This window comes from Mauremys reevesii, linkage group 20 (assembly GCF_016161935.1).
Source record: "Mauremys reevesii isolate NIE-2019 linkage group 20, ASM1616193v1, whole genome shotgun sequence".
Taxonomy (NCBI): Eukaryota; Metazoa; Chordata; order Testudines; family Geoemydidae; genus Mauremys; species Mauremys reevesii.
This window is the reverse complement of record NC_052642.1, coordinates 8,499,699-8,525,006: the sequence shown is the minus strand read 5'-3', so window position 1 is coordinate 8,525,006 and position 25,308 is coordinate 8,499,699. Positions and strand designations below refer to the sequence as shown.

The 25,308-nt window shown below is 44.0% G+C and overlaps 1 protein-coding gene and 1 non-coding gene across 5 annotated transcripts in view; both read right to left on the bottom strand.

Moving 5' to 3' along the window:
- Window positions 1-25,308, bottom strand: part of SPNS3 (sphingolipid transporter 3 (putative)) — a 64,318-nt gene that overhangs the window by 35,332 nt on the left and 3,678 nt on the right. For 2 of the 4 annotated variants that reach the window (XM_039507539.1, XM_039507540.1), the window contains exon 1: window positions 6,026-6,407. In XM_039507539.1, coding sequence (XP_039363473.1) covers window positions 6,026-6,251 — 226 coding nt within the window. In that variant the 5' untranslated portion in view covers window positions 6,252-6,407. Of the gene's footprint in view, window positions 1-6,025; window positions 6,408-9,863; window positions 9,950-16,028; window positions 16,192-16,594; window positions 16,673-25,308 lie in introns of those variants that run through there. The other 2 variants (XM_039507541.1, XM_039507542.1) reach the window with 2 other exon arrangements.
- On the bottom strand, window positions 23,642-23,713 carry TRNAA-UGC. Its single transcript has one exon. It is a non-coding gene; the product is annotated as a tRNA-Ala (tRNA).

Below are 25,308 nucleotides of genomic sequence, written 5' to 3'. Positions count from 1 at the left end.
GCTGTAATTTTTAAACTGAAGTGTAATCTTTAAACCCTCCATAGCATCTTGTATACATTAATAAACTAGTTATGATGAAGTTTCCAGCACTTTCTTCAGGCAATTCATAATCATCCTACTCTTGGAGATCTTGCAAGACACAACTCAGCCAGGATTTCCATATAATTTCTACAGAGCCATGTGTGTGCATAGTGATGTATAAACAGTTTGCAATTCAAGGTTTAGACTAGCGGTTCCCAAACTTGGTTCGTGGCTTGTTCAGGTTAAGCCCCTGGTGGGCTGTGAGACTCTTTGTTTACCTGGAGCGTCCATAAGTACGTCCGCTCGCAGCTCCCAGTGGCTGCAGTTCGCCGTTCCCGGCCAATGGGGGCTGTGGGAAGCGGCGGCCCATCCCGTGCCGCTTCCTGCAGCTCCCATTGGCCGGGAACAGTGAACCGTGGCCACTGGGAGCTGCGAGCGGCTGTGCCAGCCGACGCTCAGGTAAACTCACAGCCCACCAGGGGCTTTACCTGAACAAGCCACGAACCAAGCTTGGGAACCACTGGTTTAGATGGACCCAATGGGAAACAAAATAGAATAGATGGTAGTTTAATTTAGTGGGCTTTTAGCTGCATTCAGCTAGAGATCCTGAAATGTTTAGGATAAACAAAAGTCATTTCTAAAATTCTGTTAATGAAAACATTTTAACATTTCCAGTGTACAAAGGTGCTCTGATTTCTGTCTCCCTCCAAAAAGAGTATCAATGGTTACAATAGTCCTTATTACGAGTTGAAAGCTAAAAAAAAATAAAATAAACTCTAGTGATTGGTGTAGTAGTTCTCTAAAAATAGTTTTCACCATTTGGAAAGACTTACCCTGACAAGAGCTTGATGTTTTGTACCCACATTGCTGGGGTAAACTGAGGCCCATGTAGGAGAGCAATTTTGAGACAAAGGATTTTTGTAATCCCTATGACACTGGCAAACACCACAAGCTTGCAGTGATAAAGAATTATTTGACATCTCTGTATCGGTTTATATAAAGGTGTGAAGAGCTGGTTGATGTTCTTCCTGACTTCCTCTTAACTAATTGAGACTAGTGGCAAAATTTGAACATTTCTAGCTTCTTAAATGTTTGTTAGTTTCTTTCAAAACTGTTTGACTTTACATCAGCAACAAAATAGGGGAAAATACTAGGATTCGACATCATATGGATGCATTCAGTTGTGATAAAACATGGCATTTACACAATATCATGACCATCACCATTTTTAGGCTGCATTTGTAGCTAGCACACACTTATCTTTTAATCACGCACCAGCCCTTTCCTGTGACAAAATTTAAAATAGACAGCAGAGGCTTAAACAATAAAGAAACAGGAATGTATTTGTATTCCTTTAGTCCAGAGGTTGGCAACCTTTCAGAAGTGATGTGCCGAGTCTTCATTTATTCACTCTAATTTAAGGTTTCATGTGCCAGTAATACATTTTAACGTTTTCAGAAGGTCTCTTTCTACAAGTCTATAATATATAACTAAACTATTGTTTTATGTAAATAACATTTTTTAAATGTTTAAGAAGCTTCATTTAAAATTAAAATGCAGAGCCCCCCAGACTGGTGGCCAGGACCCGAGCAGTGTGAGTGCCACTGAAATTCAGCTCACGTGCCGCCTTCGGCACACATGCCATGGGTTGCCTACCCCTGCTTTAGTCTGATGATAGAGGATATTTTAGCAATTTCTCACTTCTTGTATTACTTGGTTTAGTTTATTTTTATGTTTTTGAAAAAGGAATTTAAAGAATTTCAATGAGCAGACATGGTGCCACTCTCTAATCTCCAATAGTGTGGTAGACAAGCAACTGTTGAATGTGGCCTACTTTGACGACTGATTAAAGTGACTTTGAAATGAGACTAGCAGCAACACTGAGATTCCATATTTGATTCTTAACTTCTTCTGATTATATTCTTGCAATCTCCCTCAGTGACTGGAGAGTCTATTTTCCTTCAATCATGTGTACATGTCATGCGTACAATCCCTGTGCCTTCATTGCAGAAAACACAGGTGTAATTGAAGGCAGAACTTGGCCTCCAGACTCTTTGCTTTCAGTGATTGTGTAGACCTTCAGACTTTGATTTTCATATCCCAGATAAATTTGCAGGGCTTCAAATGAGAAAAAACAAAAACCAAACAAACATTGATGTACAACACATGGAACTCCAGTGACATTTTTAGTCACTTTTCAGAACAGAACCCCACTTAAATCCTGAAGTTATTTCAATGATTGAGACAGACTTTTAATGGTCAAGATTTTACCACACTAGAAATCAAACTAGACCCTTTTATCCATGCCTCTAGGGTAGAACTGGTAGAACTTGGTAGCTATTTGTCAATGCACAGCACCACTGATCAACAGGAAATGCAGAAAGTAAAGTATCAAAGTAAAACTGCAACTGGAATTGCAAGTAGAATTCTCCATACATGCAAACTGAGCATTCCAACCCAGACTAAATTGTTTTCCGTTTGAATGCTACCTAAAATTATCCACCTAAATAATTCTTTAGCTTTCACATACCAAGCTACACAAGTCAATAGGAGCCAAAGATGATCAGCACCTCTGAAATTCAGGCCAGTTATTTAGATGTATAACTTTTAGTGGGAACCAAGCTGGAAAGTATTGACCTTAACCCCCAGCAATGGGATTACAAACAAGAGGGGCAAAGTTCAAATGACGTAATCATCAACAGTTGAAGAAACATTTGACAGATTCTATTCTATCCTATCCCCTCATATAATTAGCTGCACACAGACAAAAGGTCTCTTATGGCTGAGGGTCAGAGCAAAGCAGATTGTATCTTGAAAAGAACTGTTAAGAACAGAAAACCACAACTTCTCCATAGCCTTCGGTTCCCTTGCAAGTTGATGCACACAGCTCCTACTTTCCTGTTCAAATTTATTAAAAGCCAAACACTTTGGGTATGTCTATACAGACTTGGGCTAGCAGGACTCACAATAGCTCAGAAACAGATTTGATACAGGAGTGGGTAGGTGAGATTCTGTGGCCTGCGTTGTCCAGGAGGTCAGACTAGATGATCATAATGGTCCCTTCTGACCTTAAAGTCTATGATTCTATAATAGTGCTCTAAAAATAACTGTTGACAGCATGGGAAGTTGCAGCTCAGGCTGGAACTCAGGCTTCCCTAGGCTTCAGAGCCTGAGTTGCCACTTCCCATTGCTATCGACCGAGCTACTTTTAGAGCATCAGTGCAAACCCCAGTAACCAAAGTCTGTCAAACCACACTGGGAGGCTCGCTGCCACGGGCTGTGTAGATATACCTTTTACTTAAGGGTTCTGACAGCCAAAGAGATAGAGTTAAAAAGGAAGGTGGCTGATGTAAGAATTCTGTAATACAGCTTGACTTCAAGCTGATGTACAGGATATTGCTATACTGCATAGGTAGCAATTTTAACTGGCAAACAAAAGGGGATATATAAATCTGAGAATAGAAACATATTTCAGTTAACTCCTATCTAACAGTTAGTGTACAGGACTGATCTGTTGAATGCTTGGGTTCTAGCCCCATCTCTGCTATCGAGTTCCTGTGTTATCTAGGTTGTGTTAAACTGTGCCTCAGTTTCCTTATTGGTTAAGCTGGGGTGCCATCACTGACTTCATAGGGGTGCTGTAAAACTTTCACTAATATGTGTAAAGAACTTTCATATCGTAGACTGGAAGGAGCTAAAGTAGAACAGTTCTAGTAATGTGTTGAATGACAATGACCACGGCCAGGACTTCGCATATCTAGCCTCTGTCAAATTCATTTTATTAACATCCAATATTTTCCCTCATGTGTATTCTTTCTCCTTATCCCCCCTTCCAGTTATTCTGTCCATCCCCTATTCGGTTCCTAGCAGAGGGCCAAATATTGGATGCCTCGGCAAAAGAAAATAGTAGGAGGATCAAAATTCCCATGAAGGACTGCCTTGTGGCAATAACTGCCTTGCTAATTCATTCAGCTCATATTCCTATTTGTTTCCTATTCCTGGCTGAAAAAGGAGCCATGTTCATTTCCCCAATTATTCAGGGGAAAACAAGTCTGAACCCACAAACAATGTACAGCCCCCCCCCACCCCCTCAAAAAAACTGCCTGTGGTGTTAAGTCTATGGCATATATGGTATATATATTTCTTCTTCTAAAAAAATAACTCTCTATCCTGTTAAGGGCAGTCAGGCATTTATTTTTTAAGAGAAAGACCAAAAGAACTTGACAACCTTGACTCAGCAACACCAAGCAAAATTTGCTTGCTTTTTTGTTTATTTGTGTAAAAAAAACTTCTAGGTAGAGAAACTGAGGAAATTCCAGTCTTCATGCCCAATCAGAAACTGAAAAAACACTGGCAGGCAGCCTGGGAAACTCATCACAAGTTTCCATTCTTACCTCCAAGTTGAGGGCAAGCTAGCGGTTTGCAGGTGAGGGAGGGAATGGAGTAGAAATAGGGTTTTGACACCTAGACCGGAAGAAATCCCACAGATCACAATTCATCTGAAGAATCATGGCTTCCTCACCATTCTCCAGATATCCAAATTGCAACAAAGCTCCACTAGAAGCACTACTTTTATCATGGTTCCCACTCATGCCTTGGCAAAAACCATCCTCCTAAGTCAAAATGATCTTATTCAGAGAACTATTTGTGATTTTGAAGGGCAATGAAATGGAGAATGGGTCTCCTCTAGCCTCAACTCCTCCCGAAGTTATGTGAAACTCCTAACTGCAGAGATCACATAGTTTCCAGTGGGCCAGAAGATAAAACCAGCCTTTCCCTATCAAACTTTTGGCAAAAAGAGTAGGTTTTTTGCTCCTTTAATCCCCTCCATAAGAGAAGAGAGTCAGGGATGATCTCATCATTAGTCCTTTTTCAAGCAAGGCTCACTAGTTCCAATGGGAGCACTGTCTAAAGCAAGCAAAGAGGGCAGTAATCCCCCACTCACAGGGCCGGTGCAAGGATGTTTCGTGCCCTAGGCGAAACTTCCACCTTGCGCCCCCCCTCCGCGCCCCTGCCCTGAGGCACACCTCTCCCCGTCCTGAGGTGTCCCCCTTGCGGCAGCTCACCACCCTCCGCCCTGAGGCACCCCCCCCGCCCCAGCTCACCTCTGCTCCGCGCATGAGCATAAGCACGAGCACCCCGAGCACGCCATGGCTGCTTCACTTCTCCCGCCTCCCAGGCTTGCAGCGCCTAAGCTGATTGGCGCCGCAAGCCTGGGAGGCGGGAGAAGTGAAGCAGCCACGGCATGCTCAGGGAGGAGGAGGGGCAGGGGTGAGCTGGGGCAGGGAGTTCCCCTGCGTGCTGCCCCCCCCTTACTTGCTGCAGGTGGCCCTCCCCGCGCCCTCCTGCCCCAGCTCCCTCTGCCTAAATGCCGGTGGCAACCAGGGCGGCCGAAGATCCGGCCGCCGTGGTCGCTGCCAAAGAAAATGGCACCCCCCAAATCCCAGTGCCCTAGGCAACCGCCTAGGTCACCTAAATGGTTGCACCGGCCCTGCCCACTCACTTCCCCAGGCAGAGGGGAGAAAAACTTACTGAAGGCAGATGTTGTGAGCGGCCTGTCTACAGCCCCAGAAAAGCATCTTTGTCAAAGCTCTGCAAAGTCATTACTTAGAACCAGATCAGTTGCATTTTATACCTGGGTTCCATTTATAAATGATTTAAGAGTTAATAAATGATTAATGCATGTTATATGCATGTTAGACATGAATAGTTGGAGGTTGCTTAAAAGTTTATAGACCTTTAACAATTATTAAAAATCTATAAATGGCACCTTGACAGGAAGTAAATTATTCAGAAGCACAGACTGAGTGCTTGTTTGCTCTCAACAAGTGAGACCAAAGTAAACAAGTGAAAAAGTGTTAAACAGTCTGTGCTTCTGAATAATTTACTTTTTTTACACAGATAAACAGCTTTAAGCCAGATGTTTCCCCATTAATTGTGGAGTGAACAGAGTTCCTGAGAACTATCATTTGTTCCTTCTAAGAGAGAGCAGGAAGAGTCTTACCTGGTACAATAAACCAATCCATGTAGTTGAGTAAGTTAATATAGCACAGCACACCAACTGCTAGGTAAGATCTCTTTGCTGAAATTTTTCCTGTTGTCTGTAAGAACTGAGCACTACTTGTAGTTGGTGCAGTAGCTCCATAATTCTGTGAGCCTGGGGGCTGCTGGGACTGCAGGTCTGTGAACTCACTCATTTCACTGGACCCCTCTGGCACAGAGTTCTGCATGATCCACCGTGCATAAAGGCACCACAAGTTTCAAACTATTTTCTAAGTGCATAAAGTGAAGTCTCAATTTTGCAATCAAGTTATAAGGAACTTCACCCAGTGTAGTCATTTCCTGAAATGATGATCCTCCCACAAGTCTAGCCACTTGCACTGAAAATTAAGGTACCAATGATAGAGCTTCTGCAGGAAAAGGAGATCCAACCCTGTGGATTTTGCTGAGAAATTTAAGTTGTAAAATATATTCTACCTTGCACTCAAGGTAAGATTGGACAAGGTAAATACAAGGTAATCCACTGTGCATGAAGAAAAAGTACTACAGAATTCTGTGAAGGCCTCAAAGAATGAACAGAGAAGATCTTAATAATAACCTTTCCCAGATGCCAGGACTCAGGGAGACTCTTTAGAACCAAAGATGGCCTCTTTGGCACAGGGGAAAAAGGAGGAGAGACAAGATGGTCTGGTCACTAGGGAACTAGCCTAGGACTTGGTAAACCTGGCTAGAAGTCTGTGCTCTACTACAGACTTCCTGTGTGATCTTAAACTATGGCTACACTTGCAAATTTGCAGCGCTGCAGCAGGGTGTGAACACACACCCTCTCCGGCGCTGCAAAGCGCCAGTGTGGTCAAAGCCCCAGCGCTGGGAGCGCGGCTCCCAGCGCTGTACGTTATTCCCCACAGGGAGGTGGAGTACGGACAGCACTGGGAGAGCTCTCTCCCAGCGCTGGCGCTTTGACTACACTTAGCGCTTCAAAGCGCTGCCACAGCAGCGCTTTGAAGTGCAAGTGTAGCCATAGCCTAGTCTCTGCCTCAGTTCCTATCTGTAACAAGGGGATAATAGCACTGCCTTGCTCCCAGGGGTGTTACAAGGATAAATACAATAAAAGATTTTGATGCTTTGATACTGTGGTGATGCAGGTCACATATCTCAGATATTGCTGCCAGATTCTACATAACTCAGGATTAAGGGAAAGGGGATAATTATTTGATTTACCAATGCAATCTCAGCATGTTTTACTATAGGGATTTTTGCTGACAGAAACTGAACGCTTTAGCATATTTGGCGGGGGGGAAATAAGGAAGGAAATTCCTTCTCTCCTTGCATATTGCCGAAGATCATGGACGGATTTCATTTCAAGATTGAGTACTGAAAAGGGTTCTGAGAGGATTAGGCAGGCATTAACATCACCATCAGTTTCCTCCTCTAATCAGGCAGTGGACTGTGGTCTTTCCAATCTTATTTTTATGCTTAGTTTTGAGCCTCACAAATACAACACAAAAGAGATATTTGAAAATCACAGTGCAGCAGCATCTGCGATATTGTGATTTTCTGTGAAGCTTCTGGTCACAGATACTTGAGTATTGCTCAGTGACCAGCTTACTAAATGAAATCCAAGTTGTGAATTGTTTGTGATGTAGTTAAGTGAAGTTCTAGGATAAACGGGGGAAAACCTCAAGGACACTTATTTTCCTTGTACAGGAGACACAAAGACCTTATCATACAGAGGCCAACTATACTTGATGTTACAGTGGTACTGGAATTACTGTTTGAGTATTCTAATGGAATGTCAATTGCTAGACCATATTCATGGTGAAGTGCTTGCAATGACTCTGAATTGCTTGTTTTAGAAGTTAGAGTTCTTCTGAAGTTATTTTAGAAATCTCTAGAAACCACTTCAGAAGAACATTCTGTGAACACAGACTGGTCAAATCTAAGTTTTAGAGAAAAAATGGTAACGCGTCACACAGGTCTTGTGAGTCACTCTTGCACATTATCAACTTCAGTCTTTAAACTCCCTTAATAGACTGCAGCATCAGTAATGTGTGAATTAACAGTATAGTGTCTGGTCCTATGTGCAACAGCTAGGCAGATACTTAAACTGTATTCCAGGAGGGATGACTAATGACATCACTGGTGTGTTGTGCATAGAGACAGAGCAGTAGGGTCACATTTTTAAGCGTTCAGCATCTCACACTTGGGGCCAGATTTCTTTTGACAATCAGCACCTATCATGCTGAATTCCTTTGACAATCTGGCCCCAGTTGCAAGTGGAGAAAAACTGCAATATTATGGTCTTGCTTTCTTGAAGATCTGGCTCTCTGTGAACCACAGGGTTTGATTCTGCCCCTAGTGAAATTTAAGCAAGATTTTAGTTTTGCAAGATTTTAGTTTTGCAAAAACTAAAGGAAGAACATTTTAATTACATACCAAACAGCTTTTCAATAGGTATACTCTAAAAACTCATTTGTTCATAGTTCTTCCAAAACCTAATTCATGACATTTCTCCAGTACTGTCTGTCTGTACCAACTGCATATGACAAGTAGAATAGCTTAATTTTGCCACAAGTATTCTGCTTCACATGTCACCCAAGTGGGGTTGGAGGATATTTAGTCCAGTAACTAAAGGATTAACTATATCTTAGTGCATACAAGTAAACAGTCACATTCCTTTTGGCTTCAAATACCGGGGGTGTGGGGGTGTGGAAGGATGAGAGAACCTTGTTGCAATTACAGTAAGCTACCATTGTTGGTAATTAGGCTAGAGATAGGTATGCAAGCTCAGTTTAAGAATTGCTAAGTATTCCTAACCTAGACAGACTTCTGTTTTGATTTCAGTAATTAATCTTCCAACACAGAGTTAAGTTTTAAGGAAATTGAAGGGGTTGCTCTGATTTCAATACTGAATATATGTGAATGAACACACAATATACTTTTTGTTTGTTTTCCTAGGAAATGGCTATTTGGCATCATTAGTGTAGTTTAAGTCAACAGGATAGTGGGCCACCAGATGTCACTGAAGTATGAAAAAGCAGAATGTATTTGTTACAATATGGAATGCCGTCCAAGGTTCCTGTTGTATTTCATATCACGTTCACGCTTCAGACAGACAATGGGCTGCTGTGGGCCAGCTTCACTATTAATAAGTCATACACTTTTTAAAGAGTGTAACACTCAGAAACGATGACTTAATCTGCTCTGGCATTATACAACTAAACCCAGACACTGAACATTACAGCCAGTGAAACAGTATCTCTGGGACTGTTAGAAGTTTGGATGCAGCCACATGGTTATGTTTTCAATAGCTAAGTTTCTCCTTTAAAGCAACACTTTAGTAATTTAGGTTTCACTAGGTTTTGTTTTTTAAGGCAGCATATGTTTTGGGTCTAATATTACATGTGTTTAAGCTGGTTTAGGGTTTTTCAAAAGTGTTTGTAAAAATATTGTGCTGGAGTGTTGGAAAGTCAAAGAGCACCATTGTTCTAGTGCTTAACTAGAAAGTGATGCTGATTGTAAACAGGAAGTGAGACAGAACAGTTGAGTTTTCCTGTTCAAGCTAAGCTAAGCAAAGAACATATGCAGTTAACAAAAATTTAAAAATGAAAATGCTTTCATAGTTTAGCTATCCATTGTTTTGTTTTTTTAAGCATCCCTTCAAAAGAAGGGCAAGATGGATCTATTAATTGTATAGAGACACTGCCCCCACCCTATCCAATTTGTTACCCAATCGAGTCATCTGTGCTTCAGGAGCAGGCACTGAAGGGAAGGCTACTCAGGACCCACCTCCACTTCTGATAGTCTAATACCCCTCTTGCTTGGGACACTCCCACACTCACACAGCTTCAGGTTCTGTTGGCTCCAGGGCACGTCCTGCATTGCCACAGGATTCTGAACATCAGCTACTGCACTTGTTGCCAAGTACCTAGTGTAAGAGATATACAGAACAGATATGTCTTGAAGGACCAATAACTCCTTCTGGCCCTCAAGAAATTAGAAAAGCTGTCCATCTCTACTTATCCAAAAATAGGAGCTAGAGCCATCTAGAAGTAAATAAAAAAAAATGGTTCACACCAATCTAGGGATTCACAAATCAGCCAAAGTCATAAATTCCTCTCCCCAAGAATAGAAACTAAAAGGGCTAATTGAGAGTACTGTTAATCACCTATTCAAGAATCGCTCATATTCTCCCTCCCAACCTAATTAGAAAAAACTCCAAGTTACCAAGCAAGGGTAACATCCTTCTCTCCCATGCAAAGTAGCTCAGAGCACATTGGGCCTGTAATCTAGGGGTCATCTTTGACACTGCCCTCTCATTAGGCTCACACACCCAGGCCATATCTAATTCTTATTACTTATTTCTGTTAAAATTTTATGGATCTGGCCTTTCTTCTCTCCACCCCACCAAAATCTCTCAGCCAGGCCTTCATCTCAGCTCTGCTATCTTCCACTGAAATTGCTGCTATTAGGATTTCACACATCCTCAGATCCCTCCATCCACTCCTCTTTTCCAATGTCAGCCCTAAGTCTGTCTTTACTTTTATAGCCCTTCAAGGTTTAGCTGCCTCACCCTATCAGTTTTTCTGGACATGAGAGCCATCATCATTGCTCTACCAAAGATGCCAGCCTATACTGCCCATTAGTATTTCTCCCATCAAGACTTTAATGTTCTCACATGCTCTCATTATGCATAGGGAAAACTCCATTTAAAAAATTCCCCAAATTAAACTATCACCTCATGATTGACCTCTGCTATGATGCCTACACAATGCTGCCATCTGATAATGGCTACGCAATACAACTGCTTCACTTTTACCTAGTCATGCCCTCTCCTTATTGATCTTTCATTTACACATCTCACTTAAACACAAATACAGAGTGAAAGTTCTGGAACAGATTCTCTGCTATGTTTGTGCATTGTCTGATACAACAGGACTACTAGGTACTAATACAATGCAAATACATGGTTCTTTGCCCAATATCACACCTGCCCCCCATGTTTTCCTCTCCATTTGGGAGTTAAAAGTTAAATAGCTGTGTCACACAAAAGAGTCACGAGCCATTAAATCATTCTATGGCAGCAGAGAGTTAGAACCTGTTTATTGTAGGCCAGGGGTCGGCAACCTTTCAGAAGTGGTGTGCCGAATCTTCATTTATTCACTCTAATTTAAGGTTTTGCATGCCAGTAATACATTTTAGACGATCTCTTTCTATAAGTCTATAATATATAACTAAACTATTGTATGTAAAGTAAATAAGGTTTTTAAAATGTTTAAGAAACTTCATTTAAAATTTAATTAAAAGGCAGAGCCCCCCGGACCAGGACCTGGGCACTGTGAGTGCCACTGAAAATTAGCTCGCATGCTGCCTTTGGCGCGTGTGCTATAGGTTGCCTACCCCTGTTCTAGGCTGTAGGCATTAATCCACACCTGCAGTTAGATATTTTCTTACACTATTTTGAACCTGGCAGACACAATTGAGAAGCTCCAGAAGAATATATGCAATACGTGGTAATAGCTAGAAAGGGTGTCCTGCAACTCAGCTGGCCAAGCCATAGAAGCTTTATGCACTTAGGAAGTCATTTGTTTTACCTGGAGTGATTAAATGATCGAGTTCAGCTTGGATACTACTCACTGAAAAAGTGTCCTACCCACCCTGGCATCCACTTAACATCTGACCAGCCGTTCTGTTGGATCGTTGTGTCGCACTTTCTCAGAGTACCAAGCTACACAGCCTGAAACCTTCCAGCCCCTCTCCGCACCTGACCACAACACTAGACCACGCTGCCACGCTTCTTTAGGAAGAAACACAACACTGGTGTAACAGGAGGCAGCTGACGAAGAGGTGGTAAGCCCACCAACGTAATGCTAAGTTAGCCAGCTAAGATTCGTGGAAGACTCACACTATTGCAACTAGCAGTGTATTTTGGTCAGCTTCATTAAATCCAGTTAAAAGGCTGCTCTCAGACATGACATGCCTGGAGACGTAGAGAAGAGAGTTTACAGACAACTGATGTAAAGACACTGGTTTTGCTTGAAATGATTTTCCACCATTTACTATCAATGATTTTGAATATATTTGTCTACATTTAGCTTCTTAGGGCCAAATACTCCTCCATATTAGTTGAAAGTTTGCTGTTTCTGTGAGCAGCCTTGAAGGTAAGGCAGTTTGCCAGGACGGTCTCAGAAAGGTAACCCAAAAGAGCCAGTTTGTTTACAAACCACAAACAAACCTGAGAGTTTTTGTTGTATTCACCTAGATCCAAATCACCTCCACTGCACAGATCCCAAGACAGAGGTTAACTGACTCACTCAGATCAAGCAGCAAAATCTGTAGCAGAACTGGCACTGAAGGGCTAGGAATGGATCCATCTCTTCTGTTTGCAAGAGGAAAGAAGACATATGCTCCATATAACCTCTTTCCCACAGCTACAGCAAGAAAAGTTAGAGCTGTGCATGTGAATTCAAGGGCAGACGAGAATCACGTTTGCAGTACTGAGGTGTTTATCAAATATGTAGTAAAATTAATGATGGGATAGAAGCTTAGTTTGTGTAAAGAGACTATGTGATTTTTAAATCTGAATGTTAGTATTTTGCTGCAATTATCTGCAATGTGGGTGGCAGAGTGACCAAATTCAAGAATTCACTGCATGGAAAGAACTGAAGATGAGATGTGATGCAACTCGGGGGAAAGGGCAGCCTTGTACATGAGGTGAGTGGGGGGAAACTAACCTGAAAGGTTCAATAGGAAGGTGATCTATGGAAAGCAGTAGCAACTACAAGTGAACCAAAGAGGCAGTGTTTGAAACTGATCCAATTTAGATGAGGGTTTGGGTTCCACAGGCAAGGTTTTTTAGATGTCACCTTGATCTGTATTTGAACCACATTTAGAAAACAGAGCCCTTCCAAGAACATTGGAGCTGTTTTGGATCCAGACATTAGAATCTGATGCATGTCTGAAGAGATGGAAATTTGATTTGCTATTTGAACCAACATCTAGCAATGACAGATGTGGCAATTAAGAGGGACAGAAAGTTACAGATGTCTGCAGTGTGAAATGGTATGAAAGTGACAGTAATTTGGGACTTCTGAAGCTGAAAATTGAGAACCAACATGACATGATCAGACTATCAGCAAGTACTCTGTAGATCATGGGTGACAGTTTGGAAGCCACTGTCTCAGTTCATTCAAGTCCTGGTTGATTTAGCTTTGCTTTCCTGGGCTATCATGGCATGAAATGAAGATGTGTGAGGGTCTGAATTGCGCAAGCTAGCAGACTTATTTAAAGTTAGTCTTCTGAGTACAGTATACTTCACAAGTAACATCTTTTTATAAAAATGTTCTGATAAGACAAGAAGTCAGACTGATCTTTAGTACTGACATATATGGTGAAAATATCCTCTTCAAACCAACCTTCACGTTTTCTGAGCACAATTACTAATTTTTAGCCATCCCATTCTTGTTTGTTTTCACCATAGTCGATTGTGGGACAATTTCTCCTCCATTATATTAATCAATCCCACTGACTTCACTGGCATTACATAAGTGCCAGACAAATGAGATTTGGTTTTGTATTTCTGGTAGATAATTTTTTTGTAAACTTTCTAGTGTGCATTAGTTATTTGTACATACCGATGAGATGGGCCTTAACTAGCGGTAGAGCCAAACTTCAGAGTTAAGGGGATGTTTAGACCAGAGGGTTTATTTCAGACCCATCTACTATTGCCAATGGAAAGAGAACTAAAATGTGACTTTACCAAAACTTTATACAGTACTGCAGCCTTATCTGAGTAAGCCCCACACAATGCTTTGTAACTACACCCATACAACTCTGACTTCAGTGGATTGCATGTGTTTAGCACTAAAATTTGCTCTGAATTCCCTCCCGCCCACATTTAACATAGGCACGCTTCCAACACAGTCCCACTACCCTTTTTCCCCAGCAAGAAAAATCTTGACTAATTTGCTGTGAGAGCATTTGCCATAACTTCAGCTGAAGGAGTAAGTTCCATCTATCTGGGATTCATTCAAGCATAGAATAAGAGCAAATGATAATTTATGTAAGCCAGTAAAAGTTGGCCAATATCTACAGAGCCTAAGGATATTATTTTGATAACCAATTTAGCTAGTCTTCATGGGTCTCCTCATTTTGGAAGACAGCACTGGTAACATTTTTCAGCCTAGGACCACCATTTATCAGATATTCACATAGCTAGCTGAAATAAAAACAGATCCATTTCTGAAAACTGTAAGAACGCCCTTCCATCACAAATCAAAGTTTCAAAATATAGTTGTGAAACTCATGTGGAAAGCCACAGCACTGAATGTCTTAACAATACTGCTTAATCTTTCTTTGGACCATTTTTGTACCAGGAGAGAGACTAAACCCTGGAAGGAACTTTTAGAGATCACTGCAGTCTTGGTCACTTATCCATTGTGTTCTCTCTTAATTAAGATGCAACAACAGATAAGGAGTGAACAGATAAGGCTGAAGCCCCTATCCCCGCTGGTGCCCCCCGCGGGGCTGAAGCCAGGACTCTCAGGAGGCACAGGGCTGAAGCCCCAATCCCTGGCGCCCCCCATGGGGCTGAAATCCCAATCCCCAGCACCCCCCGCAGGGCTGAAGCCGGGAGGCGTGGGGCTGAATCCCTGAGCCCTGGTGTTCCCTGTGGGGCAGAAGCCCAGAGCCCATGGGTAGAACTGGGGAGGGCATTGCTCCCCCCCAAATTGCAGCGCAAGAGCACAGCAGGCCAGGGGTCAACTCCACACACACACCCTTTTCTCCCAGGGCGGAAAGTTGTATGGGCCCCTGGTGCCCGTGCTCCAGCAAATTCAGGGCCCCAGGAGCCCAGCTCCACTAATGTTTGGGGCCGGGTCTCCCCCCCGGTCCCGCCTGCTCCCCCTGTGCACCTCTCCCGAAGTGTCCTGCAAGCCTTCCTTGAGCATCCCTGCCTCACCTGCGCCCCAGGCGGCTGCCCCCTGCAGCTCCGCGCTGCACTCCCTCGCCAGCCTCTGGCAGCTAAGGGAGTGGCGCTGGCGGAAGGCTGACTGCTGCGCCTGTGGAGGGAGGAGGGGAGGAGGCACAGCAGTATGGCAGCTACCCCACCCCGGGAGGCAACTCCGAGCGGGCTTATCCTGTCTGGATCCTCTGAGCAGCAGCCTGGGGCTTGGGTGAGTGTCGTGGGGGGAAGGAGGAGGGGCCTCCCCAGAGCTCGCTGTTGCCGGTGGGGAGAGGGCTGAGGGGAGTCCTCCTATCTGGCCCCAGCCCCGGGGCAGCCTGTCTGCTGCACCCCAAAGTTTGAACTCCTCATCCCTGGCCGAGCCCCACTCCAGAGCCCACACCCCCAGGCAGAGCCCTTATACCCCCACACCGCAACCCTCTGCCCCAGCCCTGAGCCCCCTCCTGCACCATGAACCCCTCATCCCCGGCTCCACCCCTCAGCCCTCACCCTCGCACCCAAACCTCTGCTTGAGCCCCTCCCACACTCCAAACCCCTCATTTCCAGCCCCACCCCAGAGCCCTCACCCCAGCCAGAGCCCTCATCCCCCCCACGCCCCAATCCTCTGCCCCAGCCCCGAGCCCCCTCCTACATCATGAACCCCTCACCCCTGCACCCAAACCCTCTGCCCTACCCTGAGTCTCTTCCCACACTCCAAACCCCTCAGCCCCACCCCATTAATTTTGTGTAATAATAATCAACAATGGATAAATTCTTAATAAAGTAACCCAGCGAAAAAGAACAAAAGGGTAATTCATCAAGTGATGGCCTCATTTTCGACACCCATCTTGCAAACTGAAGCTATACAAATAAAGATGCAGCAAATCTAAAAAGATAAGAAAAGGAGTTTTCAATCAATCTTGGCTGTCAAGATTTATGTGGTTGGAGTACAATAGCAAATTAGACAGAGCTTTTTGCTTTTGAGGTTTATTGACCCTACTTCCAAGCATATAGAAGAAACCCACATCCAAGTAAACTGGAAGGCAGGTATAATAGTGTGGCTTACTTGTATTTTAAATGGAGTATTAACAGGTACTTATCTGCTTTGTTCTTGTGAGCAGGCAGCATACTGAAGTTTGAGTGTTGAATGGTATATTTTCCTCTGGTCTCTGCTGCTATTCTGACGCATTTAGGGATAGGTAGTTATGGTCTCCCTCTTTATTCTGTTTCTGTAAAGTCAGAAATCAGGCCTTATAAATAATCTACTCAATTACTGTTTCTAATTTACCCCATTGGCTTCCAGTGTAGTAATCCTTAATTTTCAGCCATGATACCTTTTGAAGCAACTTTGTTGTTTCATAAGCTAAAGACGTTCTAAGGCTGAACATGATCCATATGCTTGATCCTACAGCTTTACAGGCTGACTACAGTGGGACTACGGGTCTGAATAAAGGCTATAAGGATTTACCAATGTAAATGACATGTTAAATGGAGCTGAGAAGGACTCTGTTTTTAAAGCCCAAGACAGTCACAGAAGATGAGAATTCCAATTTAGGAATACTTTGACCCTGGGTAAGTCACTTAGCCTCCATGCTTCAATTTTCCAGTCTGTAATATAGTGATTTTCCTTACCTCACATGGCTTGTTCTCCTGCAGCTTAGATCACTTGTGTTGGTGAAATGTGTTCAGGCCCATTGCATGAAGATGCTCCTGGAAAAAACAGAAGTTAAGGAAACAAGTGTAAGCTGGTGGCGTGATTCCACTGGTTGAACAGACAATTATAACTCAAGCTGTCTGTGTTTCTCTTCCCCCTTCAGAGCATAATAGCTGCAAAAAAACCAAACAAATTAATTTTACATTACTAGAAATCAAACCCAGAAGAACCCAACACTTGAGCATGACTTGAGCACCAAAGTGGCCAGATTGCCTTGTAAAGGAAGGTTTCAGAGTAACAGCCGTGTTAGTCTGTATCTGCAAAAAGAACAGGAGTACTTGTGGCACCTTAGAGACTAACAAATTTATTTGAGCATAAGCTTTCGTGGGCTACAGCACACTTCATCGGATGCACAGACTGGAACATACAGCAAGAAGATATTGAGGACTTTTGTGTGGGAAGGTTGGTTTTTCATGAGAGTATCCAGTTTTGAGAGCTCAGTCTTAATATCTTCTTGCTGTATGTTTCAGTCTATGCATCTGATGAAGTGGGCTGTAGCCCACGAAAGCTTATGCTCAAATAAATGTGTTAGTTTCTAAGGTGCCACAAGTACTCCTGTTCTTTTTGTGGAGGAAGGTTTGCTATCTCCCTTTGGTTCCATGCCCCTCTCTCCCCAGTAGCTGACCTTATAGAGTTTCCTTCCCTTAGGCATCTGTGGAAACTGAGTCAGGAGTTAATAAGTCTGTGTCTACACTAGAAAAATGTATACTGATTTAACCTTTGGTTAGGGGTGCAATTTTTTACCTATATAGTTATATCAATTTAAGTGCAAGGGTGGAAGCAGTTAAACTAGTGTAGCTTATTTTGCTTCCCAGCCTGGAATAAGCACTTATATGCTAGTATAACTGCATCCACAGTAGAGGGCTTTGCAGATTTAACTATACCAGTATTGTTAAAGTGCAAAATCTTTTCTAGCATAGACGAGGCCTCACTGCTTGCTGATGACCTCTTAAGACTCCGCTATACAAAGTCACACCCAGAGCTATTGCTCCCATTGGTCTCTCTAGGAATACCCCTTGGTTACAGATTGAAAGATACTGACAAATACCAGGGGGAAAAAAAAGTTACTTGCCATGCATAGAAGTTGGCTTGTGTGTGTGTGTGTGTGTGCGCGCACACACCAAGTTTGAGATAAGCTGTTGACAATAACGTGTGTACTTTTTAAAAATGATTTTTGTTTCTCCAAGGCTATGTGCTACTGCAACAGAAGATGCAATTCATATTACAGTTTTTTTTAGTGTTATGCAGTCAAATATCATTCAGACAGAAGATTCTCTATCACTGCAGTTAATTTTGGCCATCTATCATTTTAAAAGCTTCACAATTTATGCCTGTAATGTACAAGGAAGACAAACACTAGGGCTTTAAGTATGGGTATCTCTAGAGTGCATTTTTGGAGGAGACAATGGGTAACAAATCAATTCAGATGAAAAGAGGACAACAGTTTTAACTACCTAGCGCACGCACTAGTGTAGTCTTCTCTTTCTATAAATTTTCCACTCATGACAGTCAAAGGGAACTACTGGCTCAAATATGGTGTCTCTCCTTCCTCTCCTAATTACATGAATGTACAGCAACATCCCATTTTACAGAGAGTTGAAGAATGCAAAGTGTTTTAACAACAAAAATGCTTTAATATACACAACCCTCCCCTTGAGCTAGGCAATAATCCCATTATACAGTTGAGGAAATGGAGGCAGAACTGTTAAGTGACCAGCCAATGACCAGAAAAGGAGTCAGTAGCAAAGCCAGTATTTTAACTCCACGCTCCCGGCCCTCTCATCAGATCATGAGACCATGCCATATTCTCATTTAAAGAAGTGTAGCCTCGTATTTTCTTCAAATTAAAATACTTAAATTTGTGTCCTTCTAACAACTTACCAACCTCAGACAAGCCAAATCTAAACACTGACTACCCTATATTTCTTCTCCTTGAATTCACTTGATAGATTGCAAAGTGCTACAAAACTGGATGTCTTTTGAGTTAGACCAGACTTTGTAAGTGGGGAAGCAAAAATCTTAAACAAACAAACAAACAAACAAACAGGATCACAAGGTTACACCCATTGACGAATTAATCCTCAACACACTCTAGCAACCCCTTTTAGACATGAGGATATGGTGACATGTAATGGCAGGTCCAAAGCCATCGAAAGAGTCAAACTCAAAATTTCTTATGTCTATTCCCCTCTAATGTACCCCAGTTTTACACTGGAATAACCACTAACTTCAGTGGCATTATACTAGGGCTGTCGATTAATCACAGTTAACTCATGCAATTAACTCAAAAAAATTAATTGCGAAAAAATTAATCACAATTAATCGCTCTGTTAAACAATAGAATACCAATTGGAACTGGGGACACAGCACTTCTGAAAAAATCAAGACCAGGCTGTATCAAGTTGGACATCAGTCACATGGCCAGTTTATCCTGGTCCTGACATTCCTGGGTGGGCCATGCCTCAGTTTCCCCATCTGTTAGTGCTTTTGGTGTAATTGCACAAACTTGGCAGTTTCAAGATAGGATCACTCTGGTTTAATGAAGTCTCAAACAGAGGTACCCCTCTTAGAGTGTAATTCACCACCACCATAAAATCTCTAGCCATAGGCGCCAACTTCTCCCATGGGTGCTTGAACCTCCCCCGGGCCCCACCCCTAGCCCCATCCCAACTCCACCCCTGCCCTGACGCTTCCCGTTCATGCCCCGCCCCCATTCCAACCCCTTCCCCAAAGTCCCCACCCCAACTCCACCCCCTCCTTGCCCCTATTGGACTCCTTCCCCAAATCCCCACCCTGGCCCCACCTCTTCCCCACCACCTCCTCTGAGCACACCATTCCTGCTCCTACCCGCTCCCTCCCACAGCTTGTTATGCCACAAAGCAGCTGTTTGCAGCAGCAAGCACTGGGATGAGAAGTGGGGACGCAGCATGCTCAGGGGAGGAGGCAGAGGTGAGGTGAGGTGAGCTGGGGGTCAGGGCGGGGAGCTTGGCTTCCAGTGGGTGCAGAGCACCCACTAATTTTTCCCCGTAGATGCTCCAGCCCCAGAGCACCCACAGAGTCAGCACCTATGTCTCTAGCAGTTCTTCAGATTATCTTCCAATTACCTTCCAGTTCTTCCCCTCAAGGCTCCTTCTCACCAGGAATCTGTCCACAAAGTCTAAGCCCAAGGCTTCATTTGCACATCATTTACTCCTTCTTGGAGTTCTTCTCCAGACTATATTTATGCCTTTTTTTACTCAGCTCCAAAAATCACTGCTCCTTCCAAGGCATTCTCCATAGATTAACCCAAACACAATACCTATTCTATCCAAGTCTCCCCCCAGAGTAAGCATCAGGCTTTGGCTTCTATATCTGGCCTTGCTCACATGATCAGTAATATAACTCCAAGACTACATTCCCCAGAATTCCTGGCCTTAAAGAGACATGGCTTCACAGCCATGCCTCAAGCACCTAGCACCCAAATATTGATGCACCCAAAATACAGCAGCTTTTGAAACATTTTGCATCAGTTTCCAGGAATACAATGGACTTTCCCCCTTTCACCAACTTTAAAAGTGTGTTTTTCCTAAGGACACATTTCCAGTTACATCAGCCTTTTAAAGGCCTTTAGGCTGCTTAAAACCAAATGGTTGTTTAAGATTCGGATGTTTAATTGATTCCTATCTGGTTTGAAACTGTTTCTCTGTAGAGCAGCTCATCTGTGGTTACTGTTACACACTTACCAACATTGTTCAAACTCCATCAAAACAAGCATCAGAGGAACAGAAGAAAAGCTTAAATTCCAAAGTGATAGCTGCTTTGGCTATATCTCGTATATAGACAGGAGTACTTATGGAAACAAATTCATCCCCCAAGAAATGTTGAATTCAGTGGAGTTATGCTGCTCAATCCTGCTTCACTGAAGTCAGTAAAGTTTTTCCATTGACTTCAAACAGGAGCAAGATTAAGCCCCATTTTGTCATACAGAATTTCAGGCCAAAATAGCTCTTTGTTTTAAGTGCTCTTATTGTCAAAAATAATCTTGTAGACTGGAAAAGGTTCTAGGTTTTATACTTTTCTCCATATAAGGGCATGAGCAGGTTTTTAAATAAGTCTAGCGGAAGCAGCAACAAAAAACGACTCACAAGGCCAAATCCTCCAGAAGACAACAGAGTTCACTGGTGTAACTGAGAGGAGAATCGGGGCCACGGCTACTAATTACTCCCAAATCTATCTGTTTTGCTAATTCAGCAGGTCTGCCAACCTTTTCCATAATACATCCTACACATTCAGCTATTTGCCAGTAATCGTGCTTAGATGTTCCCCAGAATCTTATGTACATACTCCCATGGCTCTTTGAAGTAGGTGGAGCCCTGCAAAGCTGTAGATATCGGCAGACAAAGTTTGCAGATTACGAATGGATGCAGATCCAGATTTTATATCTAGAGCCCTGCAAATCTCCAAGTATCCGCTTTATATCTGTGGATGCAGATGCAGATATCCACAGACCATGTTTGGGGATCATGGATCAGATGCAGATACAAATTTTGTATCTGCACACGGCTCTAGAACTATGACCCATGGGCCAAATCTGGCCCACCAGCCGTTTTAATCCGGCCCTCGAGCTCCTGCTGGGGAGCAGGGTCTGGAACTTGCCCCACTCCGGCGCTCCAGCCAGGGAACAGGGTCGGGGGCTGCTCCGTGCGGCTCCCAGAAGCAGCGGCATGTCCCCACTCCGGCTCCTATGTGTAGGGGCAACCAGGGGCTCCACTCCGCACACCGCCCCCACTCCAAGCACTGCCCCCACAGCTCCCATTGGCCGAGAAGCATGACCAATGGGAGCTGTAGGGGTGGCACCTGTGGATGGGTAAGCACGCAGCAGAGCCACCTGGTCACGCCTCTGTGTAGGAGCCAGAGCGGGGACATGCTGCTGCTACCAGGAGTCACTTGAGGTAAGCGCCACCCGGAGCCTGCACCCCTGAGCCACGCCCTGCCCTGATCCCTCTCCCACCCTCCGATCCCTTCGATTCAGCCTGGAGCACCCTTCTGCACCCCAAATTCCTCATCCCCAGCCCCACCCCAGAGCCTGCATCCTCACCCCCATACCCCAACCCCAGCCCTGATCCCCCTCCCACACTCTGAACTAATTTCTGGCCCCACCCTGGAGCCTGCTCCCCCAGCTAGAGCCCTCACTGCCTCCCACACTCCAACCCCCAAGTTTGTGAGCATTCATGGCCTGCCACACAATTTCCATACCCAGATGTGGCCCTCGGTCCAAAAAGTTTGCCCACCCCTGCTCTGGAAGTAAGTTCAAACTCCCACTTCAAAGGAGGCACTTCAAGAATCTGTGCACTGGTTCACTTCTGGCATCAGATAAGGACCTTGTTATAGGTGGCTGAGTAATTCTGTTTTAGCAGAATACTAGACGTAGGGCTGTGAGCCAGACAAATACTGATAATCCCTTTGTGGGTTGTGGGCACAGAAGCAATAGAGAGAAGACTGCTTTAATTATGACCTAATCCTACACCCCTTCCTCATTGATTGCAATGGGAATTTTATGAAAGGACTAAGACTGCTGTATTGTCCCACCCCCTCACCCCCATCATCATGTTTCCCTTCCTCTCCACCCAAGTCACTCCACTCTACTCTTCCCCTCCCAAAATATGTTATTCTGCCCCATGCGAGAACCAGAACTCAAGCAGTATGGAACACTGCTATGCTCATTAAGGTATAACAGGCTGTGCCAATTACATTAGATGCAAGCCAGAAGTAAATATTCCATGGGTATGTCTACACAGCAAAAAAACCTGAGAGTCTCAGAGCCTAGGTCAACCGACTCAGGCTCGTAGAGCTTGTGCTGCAGGGCTCAAAAGAGCAGTGTAGACATTCGGGCTCAGGCTGGAGCCAGTGTCTGAATCTTGGCAAAGGGGAGAGTCTTGGAGCCTAGGCTCCAGCCTGAGCCCAAACATCTACACTTCTAATTTTAGCCCCACAACGTGAGCCTCAGTCGGTTGAACCAGGCTCTGAGACTTGCTGCCACGGGATTGTTTTTTGTTTGTTTGTTTTTTGTTATTGTAGACATACCCTAAGTATGTTGAGGCATGGGTGTAAGACAAGAGGCAGTGGGGCACTGGATTGGGGGTCTGACCCAGCTTCTACTCCTTGCTCCAACACAGGCTGCCGCGAGATCTTGGGCAAGTCCCTTCAGCACAGTGTGATTGTTTCTCTTCCCACCCTTTGTCTATATCCTCTAAGCTCTACAGAGCGGGAAATGTCTTACATGTTTATGCAGGATTAGCTCAACAGGGCTCTGATCTTAGTTGGGGCATCTAAGCACTATGGTGATACAAATAAACAAGAGGTACTTCAGTGAGGTTCACTCTACTAAGGGATATGCTGTAGTAGGTGCAACACTTTTTTCCCTTACAGTTTCTCTACACTTGTTTGCCACTCTGCCTGCTCTCTGTTCTATTTTTCATTGGATACCCCTCCTGCTCTTCCCAGTGGAACATGAACCCAGCAATATTTGAGTAGGAGTTGAACTTTTGAACCTGCTATGCAGGAGTGGATTTGAATTTAAATAAAATAGTTCTGACCCTATGTAGTACTGGTCCTAGGGTCCCGCTTCCCACTTTATTTATATGTAAGCAGAGTCAGCATGACTCTACCCTGACATCTGGTGGTGAACTGTGGCAAGTTTTGGAAAAGAACTTTAGGGGCTGATCTTGTTTGAGTAGGCACACCCACCAAGCATGAACCCAGAGCAGCCCAAATGGTCACTTTGGCTGTTGTCACAGAATATCAGGGTTGGAAGGGACCTCAGGAGGTCATCTAATCCAACCCCCTGCTCAAAGTAGGACCAATACCCAGACAGATTTTTGCCCCAGATCCCTAAATAGCCCCCTTAAGGGTTGAGCTCATAACCCTGGGTTTAGCAGGCCAATGCTCAAACTCCTGAGCTATCCCTCCCCTCAAAAAAGAAAACTTGGAGATGCTGGGGATTGAACCCAGGGCCTCATACATGCAAAGCATGCGCTCTATCAGTGAGCTACATCCCCAGATTGTGGACACCCCAGTTTCTCTGTTATTGAGGCAGGAAGAATAAATTGTTGTTACCCTGTTTATGTGAATCAAGGACAATGAAACTCTTTTATGACAGAGGGACTTGCCATCAACTAAGTAACACTCACTAGACAAGGGACATGGATTCCAAAACCTAGTGAATTGAGAGAGGCTGCGGACAGATATTTGTACCTGATGGTATGGGCCCCTTTTGAGGGCCTGAAATACCAATTGCATCTACTCTTCTCTCTACTGTGGAATATCAGAGCTAATTTTAATTCTATTAGGAGTCTAGTTACAGGCTGCTGAGCTGAATTCGCTTTGGGCCAATGGTGCCCCAGCACTGAGGCTCCCCTACTACAAGCTGAACTCATTAAAGAGCTAAAATCACTAAGAGCTGAAATCACTGAGTGCTATGGTGGGGCCTGAAGCTATGTTGCTGAGCCACTGGTGGAGTGGAGTAGTTTGTGGGATGACTGGAGCGGCTCACGGTGAAGGTTGCAGCAGAATCCCATGAAGAGACGAGACAGTCGGCCTCAGACCACGTAAGGTGCCCCTTAACACTGCTGTGCCCCCTCCTGTCCCCGGCTGGGAGGTAAAACTCTAAAGATAAACTTTTGAACTCTGGGGCTGCACTGACCAGGCACAGAGACTTTTGGGGTGTTGGACTTTTGGGACTTTGGGTGATCTTTTGGGTTGCTGGACTTAAGACCCTGAGGGGAAAAGGATACTGCCAAACTTACTTGCTCATGGTTTGTGTTATGAATCCTGTTTGTGATGTTTCCCCAACATAATGCCGCATTGTTTCACTCCTTTATTAAAAGGATTTTGCTACACTCAGACTCCGTGCTTGCAAGAGGGGAAGTACTGCCTCTTAGAGGTGCCCAGGGGGGGTGGTGATGGTGGTATGTAATTGTCCCAGATCACTGGGAGGGGGCTCGAGCCGGTTTTGCATTGCGTTATTGAAACTGAACCCCTAAATACTGAACCCGGCCCTTGTTGCTGCCAACTCAGATGGGTTACATATAGATCAAGTTTAATCAGAAAAATAACACAGCTTTTAGCCTTGCTGTGCTGTTATTCAAGCCACTGTATAAATCCCTGAAACAGGGTGCTGTATATGGAAGAACCCAGTGCTCTGCTCTATTCTTTTCCCCGGAGCCCTCACTGACAGAAGAGTTTGCAGAACACTTGCTTTTGGCATGAAGCTGAGTATGCAAGGTGGAGGCCAAGTGCTGCCATCATACTATCTCTCAGAAGGAAATTGGGCTCTCATCATACACACAAGCTCATTCAGATTTAGCCACTCAGATACCAGTGCTGAGGAATGCACTATAAAAATGTAAAGGCTTAGAGTGGGCTGGCTTACAGCAGCACAGCTAAATGGTCCTTTCCCCTGGTGACTCTTGGGTATGAGAATCTGCCTTTCTAACCATGAGGACTACAGGGTTTTTTTGTTTGTTTAATATTTATAGAACAAATACTAGATTACAAATACAGATTGTGAGCTGGATGTAAACTGACACAGTGGTGACTGCTCAAATCTGCAAACAGCCTGAAACAATAAGAGGTATGACATGCTCTCATTTGT